The sequence below is a fragment of the Penaeus vannamei genome, chromosome 1, assembly GCF_042767895.1.
Source record: "Penaeus vannamei isolate JL-2024 chromosome 1, ASM4276789v1, whole genome shotgun sequence".
NCBI lineage: Eukaryota > Metazoa > Arthropoda > Malacostraca > Decapoda > Penaeidae > Penaeus > Penaeus vannamei.
Window position 1 is genome coordinate 9,525,935 of NC_091549.1, and position 10,000 is coordinate 9,535,934.

At 31.9% G+C, this 10,000-nt stretch overlaps 2 protein-coding genes across 3 annotated transcripts in view; one reads left to right on the forward strand and one right to left on the reverse strand.

Annotated features, from left to right (window-relative positions):
- Ak3 (Adenylate kinase 3) overlaps positions 1-3,768 on the reverse strand; it is a 10,441-nt gene extending 6,673 nt beyond the window's left edge. Inside the window, exons 1-2 of one of the 2 annotated variants that reach the window (XM_070134279.1) lie at positions 3,517-3,768; positions 2,586-2,755 (exon numbers count right to left, since the gene is read on the reverse strand). In XM_070134279.1, coding sequence (XP_069990380.1) covers positions 2,586-2,755; positions 3,517-3,658 — 312 coding nt within the window. In that variant the 5' untranslated portion in view covers positions 3,659-3,768. The remainder of the gene's footprint in view (positions 1-2,585; positions 2,756-3,516) is intronic. The other variant, XM_027382062.2, reaches the window with a different exon arrangement.
- Positions 3,769-3,852: 84 nt separating this feature from the next.
- On the forward strand, positions 3,853-9,239 carry mRpL44 (mitochondrial ribosomal protein L44). Its single transcript, XM_027382059.2, has 7 exons — positions 3,853-4,008; positions 4,665-4,788; positions 5,096-5,353; positions 5,969-6,053; positions 7,539-7,691; positions 7,832-7,982; positions 8,382-9,239. The coding sequence occupies exons 1-7, from the start codon at positions 3,927-3,929 to the stop codon at positions 8,567-8,569; spliced, it is 1,041 nt and encodes a 346-aa protein (XP_027237860.2). The 5' UTR covers positions 3,853-3,926; the 3' UTR covers positions 8,570-9,239.
- The last annotated feature ends 761 nt before the right edge of the window (positions 9,240-10,000 follow it).

A 10,000-nucleotide genomic window follows, 5' to 3' on the forward strand; every position in this document is an offset into this window, starting at 1 on the left:
CTCTCATACTCTCACACTCTCTCTCACTCTCATACTCTCTCTCTCACTCTCATACTCTCACACTCTCTCTCACTCTCATACTCTCACACTCTCTCTCACTCGCATACTCTCACACTCTCTCTCACTCTCATACTCTCACACTCTCTCTCACTCTCATACTCTCACACTCTCTCTCACTCTCATACTCTCACACTCTCTCTCACTCTCATACTCTCATACTCTCTCTCACTCTCATACTCTCTCTCTCTCTCATACTTTCTCATACACCCTGTCTGCCTTTTTAAACTACATTAAAGGATTATTTATATATATCTTTTCTTAACTAATACTTATTTTTTTTCCCATGGAGTATCAATATGAAAGTTAAATTGTTTCTATATTCACCTTAATGTTTACCTCAACAGGAAGTGCTTGAAAACAAAACAAAATAAAAATTAAAAGTCAACCTTAATTTCTTATGGTCATATCTTATAAAATATTCACCAGAACGAATCATTTCTAATACTAAAAAAATATATAAATCAGATTAAATATAAATCTACTGAAATTCTTTTTCTTGTATAAATTACCAGCAACTACGACTTGCATGCTTTCAAGTTATAAAAATAGCTATGCAAAACAGGATTTTGCCATCACAACTAGGTAGTTCTCATCTGTAATCATTGTTTAATAAGAAAATACTTGAAATTCTTATTATCAAAATTGCACTCTTGTACAGCTCATTCTCTATGATAAAAATTTGAAAAAGATGGATATTCAATAACCAAATTTTTTTAAAATTCAGACATTCCCTTATGATGGACAGTTCCCCCAACACCTATGTACACCAGCTAGTTTTTCTGATGTTTTGAAGTGTCAGTTTCAACTCTCCTATTTGAAGTTCCTGCCATGGGGTATGTGTGGAGAGGGTTTACATGCAAATATATCTAACTCATCTGTATGTTAAGGTAGAAAAAACATATTACTGTGACATAACAAACATGTTTCTCAGAAAAATATGATGAAAAGTGTAAAGCAGCCTACATAACTTACAAGGAAATGTTGCCTGCACATTTCATAATTGGTCATTATCATCTATGCTAGATAACTGTTTGGTTATCAAGACGAAATGATGAGAAAATTGAATGACTTAACGAAACTTAACATCCATCACCAAAACGATAAGAAGAAACACTTGGATATCCTGGTCTATCTAATTTGACCTACTGGTAAATCATTTATCAAAATCTGAATTCCTTACCCCATTTCATTAAATGTTTTATTAAATTAAAATATTTGACATAAACTCTTCGATGACAAGTGACAGGTAATATTGTAATCAAAGTCCTAGCTACCACACAACAGGCAATATGATTATCATTTCCTGACAAACACCATTGGCTTGTTTCTTATTCTTTATACTAGGAACTAAATACATGCATGGCAATGGTTTATCCAAAACAAAACATCTCTATCATATTATTTGAATCATCAAGTCATGATGTTTACTATAATAGCAACAAGATGTTCCATGGAATTATGCAACTAATTTGGCACAAACATTTCTTTACAAACAGAAACATTAAGCTTTCCATAATGACAACCACTACCATACTTTTATACTTTTAGTAAATTGCCTAATATTTCCTGAAATATGTAGGTCTCCCATCAAATTATTGGTATCTATACTGATCATATTGTAATCTAGAGTTGCCTCTTCATACTGAAAATGATCACTGCATTGAAAGGCAAGTTAGAATTAAACTATATGAATAAATCCCTTTATAAACTGTTTATGAAATTATCTCTGATGTCTCCAAACCAATAAACAAAACAATGTAGTTATAGAAACATCATATATTAAATGCCCAGAGAGACTAAATCATATAAATAACATTAGTGCTACTAATTATCTAAATGAAAGAATGCACATTGTAAATGCACAATGAATGATCAGCAAATCAATTCCTTTACATTTTTTGTATCTTATCATCATCTAAATGCTATGCCGAATCTCATTTGTTCAATAAAAAAATTAAAATCCCCTACTACTAACTCTAAATCAAATACTATAATCTAACAAAATGTAATGGCTGTGCCAAATCTTGCAAAACATATATCAAATATTATCAATCATTATACCGAATACATTTCTAACTGGCACAATATAAAGCATCTTTACATCATCCTGTTATAAAAATTGCATATCATATTTATATCAGCTTTAGGCAAGGATAAAAAATGTTTCAATAACATTGAATGCCCAGCAATATATCTATAATTCACTCTATGATGGTCCTAAGCAATTTCACCAATAACTTGTTCTGTTGACACACTTCAAAGTTGGTGCTGTTAACTTCAACTAATTCTTACATTATAATAAACACCATAATAATTCATCTTAATAATAAAATCATAATTAATAATACCTACAACATATATCTTGATTGTATACATACTATACATCTAATAATTCTTATATATAAATGTGGACAGTGAATCAGAATTAGTTGGGGTACAAGAGCCTCACTATTTTTTCACTTCTCTTTATCTATCACTATCATAAAATGATGTACCTTTCCATAATCCAAAACTCTACAACTCACCTTCTGATTGTTGTGCAGAGCCTCAGCCTGTGGACGTGTGCGTGGAAAGCCGTCCAGGAGCCAGGGTGAGGAGTTCAACCCTGATAGCTCCGTGGATATAAGTTTCACCATAACATCATCAGGCACCAGCTGCCCACTTTTCATGTAAGACTGTGCAGCTAGGCCAATTTCTGTAGAGAAATGCATAAAATTGGTAATAATGGCAATTTTGTGCTGAATCTGTTATGTAAGACAAAGAAAAGGGTTCAAAATTTAACCACTAAAACAATACAATCATCATTATAATGCTTTATGAGTATATAACACTGGAAATTCAACATTATTACATACAGAATATACAGAATGCAAAAAATTAGCAAGTAAAAATGCAGAATCTCATCATTATAAAATGATATCAAATATTTACTGCCACATAGGGACAAGGGGCATATCATATAAATAAGTTATGGACTGATCTCCAAATATCAAAGAAATATCCATAAGCTAAAGCATTATCATGCTATGAACAACTCTTTGGTGGTTACTAAAACAATTTTTTTTCCAGTAAATCTGTAATATCTAAAATGAAAAGACTACAGCCATGAAGACCTCCTTGAAAGACCAAAAATAATGCTCTATTTAATTGTTTAAAGAAATCTTAGGATTTTTTTATTAGAAAAATATGGAAGAGCAATCATGATTATAAAGTACCGGAAAAAAATGTCATATGGTGGGAAATATATAATTAAGCTAACTATTGCATTATAATGGCAATCAACATGAACAAATTTGTGAAAAACAATTTTTTCCATTTTGATTAATACACACTTTATCTTTTATCATAACGCTATCTGTCTATGACTTTATACCTTACCAATAAACATATAATCGAACTGTGCCCATCATCTGAAGTGTCTTGTGAGTATTTTCCCAAAAAATCAAAAAATCTCACCGGTTTTCTTGAGGATCTGTGCCCTGAGTAAATCTCCACTTGACAGGTGTTTTAACCCAAAATCCCGGACAATTCTGCTGGATATCGTCCCTTTTCCCGATCCCGGCGCTCCGAGGATGACCATTCTGAATAATTTGCTCATTTCGTTGGTTATAGTTTATCTAATAACGAATTATTTGTTTTAAAAGGAGGAAAGTTATCTCATCGGAGTCCTTTGGATTTCTTCTTCGAGCTCTTCTGCTGTGATAAATACCTTATCAGTCTTATCACGGTAACTTTGGATAATGTGATACCTTTTATTGGTATCTAATTTAAAGGTCAGCCTCTAGTTGCCATTTGTTTGAGATTCACGTTACTTATACTAGGGGAGTTTCAAGAACTTATAGTTTGTAATCAAAACAAACGTGGAAATGATGTCGGTCTTTGGCAAAACCTCTTCTCTGCTCAGAGTTCTGCCAGCTGTTGCGGCCTGTAGGAATATCACTACTTCAGGTAATTCAGAATTATTATGAGATATTGCTACTCTTTTCTTTGTGTTCTCTTGCTAATTTTCTTCGATTTCAGGGCGACGGTTCGGGTGTTGCAGACGCCGCCTGCCTTTTTAATTTCAGATAATTTTATATGTTTTTTTTCCGTTTTTCGCCATGTGATTGTACGTAACATGAAGATATTTGTCTAAGGAAGTTTTGATTTCAGTTTGTGTAATTGTTACATAAAGTTGCACACAAACTCTACGGATTTATGCAAACACTCGTTCCGATGATATGCACTCGATGTATTAATTGATGAATTTCTCCTTTATAACTTTGGATTATGTATCATAATTGAGTTTAGTTATTGTCATTTACAAAATGATATAGTACTAGTTTTTTTTTTTTTTTTTTTTTTTTTTTTTTGCATAACTAATGCACATGGAATGTGAAATATTGTTGAAGATTCTCCTACTGTAGGAATGAGAAAGAGAATTGCATTTATTTCTAATTTTCTTATATACTCTTCCTATTAATACTTACGTAGAAGGTGACATTCATATTTATCATGAAATAATCCAGTTAATGATGTTAATGCTATAAATTAATTCATTATGTTTTGGATAAAATACTAGTATGTGAATGTTTATTAATGTAATTTATGGTACTCTCTTTCAGCATGCATGTTTGGAATAAAATCTCGTTGGGTTGCGCCATACAGGAAAGAGTTGTTAAAAAGACAAAAGAAAATGGAGAGAATGGGTATCACACATCAGTTAAAACGTTCCGAGTACATTGAGTGGTGAGTTAATTTTGTAGTCTTTTTATAGATTTAAATTCAATTTGTTCTCTTTTTAAGTTGTTCTTTAAGAGAGAAAAAGTAATCTGTGATTTCATAGAGTGCAATGTAAGTAAAGCCCTATTCAGGGGTGTTAATTAAACGGTTGTTTATATTAACCTATTTTATGAGTTGACAATTTGGTATATATAGGTCTACAAGATGTATAATAAATCTTGTTTAATTTAGTGACCTTTGAAATATCACTACTTTCTTATATGTTAATATGATATTTAAGTTACAGGCCCTAAATCATAACCCTCTTCCACAGGAACTATGATGCTGAAGTTTACGCATTTGGCAAGAGACTCGGTGAACAGTTTGACAACAACATACTTAGAGAAGCATTGACTGATTCCTCATACATCAGTCAAGAGAGAGTACGCCAGCAGGAGTTGGGTGTCCCTGAACCGGCGTTGACTATGACGAGCAACAATGAATTGGCAACTGCAGGTTCTCACATTATAGCAGACTACTCAATAAAGTATTTGCGCTCAGCTCTCCCTTTGTTCCCTGAGGAGGGTATCAGGTAATATATATGTTTTGTATTCTTTAATTGATTTACTAGTATTTATTTGCTTCATTTGTTTTAATAAGGTCTCTTACTTATATATAGTGGTAAAAATGATTGACAAGTTTATATACAATACACGAAAGGTTGCTATTTTAGAGGAATTATATTTGAAAGAAATGCAGTGCTATAAAAATGTACAAGAATGCAGTGAATGTTACAAGAAGCACAGTGTTTTAATGTAGATGACACAGGATTTTCAGTCCTAGACTTAAAAAAATTATATATAAAATTATACATACACTTAGAAGGTCACCTAGTTTTATGTGTTCTGTAATAAAATATAGAGCCATCATGAATAGAAATCATCTTTCATTCCATCTAGTAAGAGCCAGTTTTCTTTATTTTGGCCTCTTCAGTTTTCCTTCTTTCAGATTTCATATGCTTTATCTTTTTAGGTGCTGTAATAACAAATGATTCATATTTTACCAAACATTATATTTTGGAAACTTGATAATAGCAACCTTTTCAATTAAAAAATGATATGTCATGAATACTTCATGTTTTTTTCTTAATTTTTATGGTTTGTGTACTCAATTGGCCATTTTTAAAACTTTTCTCATTTGTTCTCAGATCTCTTGTAGATTATTTAACATCATCAGAAGTCATGGCAGAAGTTGGGTTGGGGATCGGTCTTAAGGATTTAATTCTTTGTAAGGTAAGTTAAGATAAGTGTACAACAAATGTGCAGTTACATTTCTTTTCATTTTTATTGACTTTACTTGTCTAATCTTATTTTTTGAAAAAGGAAAAACATAAACCAAAAATTTTATTGTCAGCTAATTTACTGAATATGTGAATATTTCCATTCAGCTTTGTAGAATTTAGAGTTGCATCTTAACCCTTCAGATTTTTAGGATAAGAATTAGTTGGCAGTAATTTAATACATAACTTTACCTTTCCTCACAATGTTTTGATTGCCTTTTCTTCTCCCCATTTCATTCACTGAATCATTTAAACTGAGGGACTTAAAACGCAAGCTCTATAGGAAAAGAGGAAGTGAGAGTAGCTTACATGATGAGTAGATTAAGAGTAGGTTTGGTGGGAAAGCAAATTACCTGGATTTAGAAGAGTTTACAGGTATGATAGTTTTTTAGATGTGTGCACGTGTCATTTTGAATCAAGTTTATCATGTATTGTACAAAAAATATGAATGAAGTTTGCTCTATGGAAATGGGAGCATGTATATAGAAATATTTGTTATGTATTCTTTGGTATTTAGTTTATTTTCTTTAGCAGTTATAGTATATGAAGATCCCTCTGGGTATTCAATATGTCTTGGGATACTTGTAAACCTTGTAAGTCCTCATAAAGAATTTTGTTACTTGAGGTCACAGATTTTGGTTTAAAATGTGTTATAAAAACAAATTTCTTTATCTTATATAGATAAATATACAGGCACTGATGCATAGTTTCAGATAAAAGAAAACACAGCTATAGTTTGAAAGGAATAAAAACAAGACATTTCAAATTCAAATTTTGATTTTGTTTTCACCGTGTTTGATAAAGAATTCATGAAGTTTGAAATGATATGTTTTTATTCCCTTCCAATTGTGGTATTGTTTTGTTTTATGCCTTTACATTGCTGTGGTAACAAGTCCACCAACTCCTTTAGCTGTGTCTATTTTACAGGAGTCAAACTAAATAACTGCAGTTTTTGTTTTTCTAATTATTATTCTCCTCCTCTTTCTTTCTTCTACCTCTCCTTCTTCTTCTTCTACTTCTCATTAAAAAAGAAATCATCATTATGTTCACTATATCATTGTTGGGCCATTTTATTTTGGTTATGATTTGGTATATGATTTGGGTCATATGTGGTAAGAATGCTATTTCATATGATATCTGTTTGGATAGACTGTGAAGGATATCTGTGGTTCAAGTTCCATTGTTAGCACTTTCATTGACTTTTCCTCTTTTATTAGTACCATCACTTCTGTTTTGGTGTGCAAGAAACAAAAGAACTCAAGATTTTAAAAAAAGAGAATAGCTATGTGATATGTCCTGAATATTTGATTTGGTGTTGCTAGCCAGGTCCCCTCCCACTAACTTACCAAGAAATTGATTTTCTCCATAGCAAGAAGGAAATGAAATATTACACTAATTTACCAAGAAATACATATTCTTCTCTCTGTGTTTACTACAGGAATACCCTCCAACACCGGAGACTGTGGGAAAGTGCTTCCAGGCTGTTGTTGGTGCACTAAATGCCTCAACCTCCCTTAGTCAGTGCCAGTTGTTTGTGAGAGATTTTGTAGTGACACAGCTCATAGGCAAAGACTTGAATGAGATTTGGGAGGTAGGTAATACAGCAACTATATGTAACTGTGGTGGCTTAGAACAAACTTATGAAAATAACACAAAAAATATAATGATTCAAAAATAATAATAATGATAATCCCTTCAAAAAAATTGATACTAAAAATAAGAATAAATCAGATTGAGAATCCGATGGAAGCCATGCAGGACATCTTGGGTCGAAGTGGACGAGGAGAGCCGGAACCGAGGCTGATATTCGAGTCGGGCAAGAACACACTTGAGGCAGTTTATCATGTTGGAATTTACTCTGACAAAGAATTCATTGGGTCAGGTAAGTAACGTATTTGATTAATTTTTTTCCTATTTCTATTAATTACCGATTTTTTGATGGACGGGAGCAGAGGGAAACTGATGCCTTATCAACTCTAATCTAGTAATTAAGAAGTTGCTGTAAAGTATGTTTCATACTAAGGATTTTTCAGATGTAAATGCATTATGGAGAGAAGAAATGCAAACTTTTTGTGATTGTTTTATGTAAAGTGTCATTTCATGTTCCAAGAAATTTTTATATTGAGATCTTTTATACCACTCTTTTCTAAATGTTGTATGTAAAAGAATAATTCAGGTTGTTTTCATATTTCTTGATCATGGAGAAAGTTTTTTTTTTATGAATAATATTTTTTAACTATCAAAGTAATCTCTACACTTCATAAAATTTCCACCTGTCCAGGCTACGGAGAGACAGTTGGCACGGCAGTCGATCAGGCAGCCCGAGATGCCTTGCGGAGATTCTTCCAGACAACAGCTGCCAGCCCTCCTCTCCCCTTTGGAAAAGAGAATGTCAAGCTCAAGGCTGAACCAAATTTATCAGTAGAAGATTGGTCACTGGAGAAAGCAAAAAACATTATTACTTGTTAATATTGTCTTGTTGGGAAATTCAAGTAATGGGCTTACCATAATATTTGAGGTTCAATTTTCATACGTGGAAACAAACCATGATATAATTGAAAGAAGGAAAAATACGCAAATGAGAAGTGATAGGAAATTGGGTATTTGACATGTTGTTAAAGTAGAATCTACGGGAATCTTCATTATACTTAGTTGAATCTATTATGGATGGAAAATCATACTTCATATAATAGATTTGGGTTGTATATAATCTTTCATTTCTCCCAAATATAATTTTCCAATTGTAGTGACCAGACCCTAGTAATGAAAAATACTTGAAACTTCATCATATAACACTAATTTCATTCATCCTGTTGTTTCCCACAATTGTTGTATGCAAAAAAAAGTTTTCATGTTTAGCCCTAGAAAGTAAAATCAAAGATTCTTTTACTTAAGTAAAATATGTGTGAGGAAAGCTAATGAGAAATTGTGAAATTCAGATGTATTTTCCTCTCCTCTTCATTATCTTCATTTTCTTCTCCTTTTCCTTTTTCTCTTCTTTCTTTTCCCCTTCTGTTTACTTGAGATTTTATATCCATATGATTTCTCAATTAAAACGCAATTTCTGTAACATTATGTAAATATTGTAAAGATTTTCTTGTAACTTAAAATTGAGAAATATAAAAATGTTCTTGTAGAGAGTCTTATGTTTTGATTCCTTCTGTTATTATTACACTATTATGACTTAATCATACAAGAGGATATATCAGAATTTATTTACTATGGAGTAAAATTATAACATCTTTATAATGACACATTTAGTGGAAGAGACCGCTCATTAACTTCACCCTTTGAAGCAAATTATACCAAATATGAAAAGCGTCAATTTTTCACTTTTTTATTGTCAATAATTGTATATATATATTTTTTTATTCACAAAAATAATAGATAATAATAATATTATTACCAATACCAGTATTATCAATCAAAGTTTGAAAGAAATATTAGCTAACCAAAGGAAGCCTAATTCAGAAAGTAGAAAACTGTATAGGCCCAAAGGAAAAAAATAATAATAGGATAAAAAATGGTGAGGGAGGAACAAAATATATCATAGGTGGTAGATGAATAAAGATGAGTAAAATAAGTGACAAGGTACACTTCTTATGTATCCCATGTATAAAATGCACTAGTTCCTGAGCTGCATTATACTTTTCGAATTTGTGAAACTTCAAGGCAAAGACCTGAGAAGGTGATCATCAGACATGCTGATATACGCTGTCTTTTGTCAATGAATGGAGAGTAGGAAAAGGGGAAGGTGAGTTTGGCAAGGATTAGGTTATGAGAATTCGATTGTGATTATATTAAAGTAAAGCACAGTTACAGTACATTAGCAGTAATGGTGTATATCTCTCATATAAATATTCAGGTTTTGGGTTTTGATTTGATCTATCAGTCAGTCAT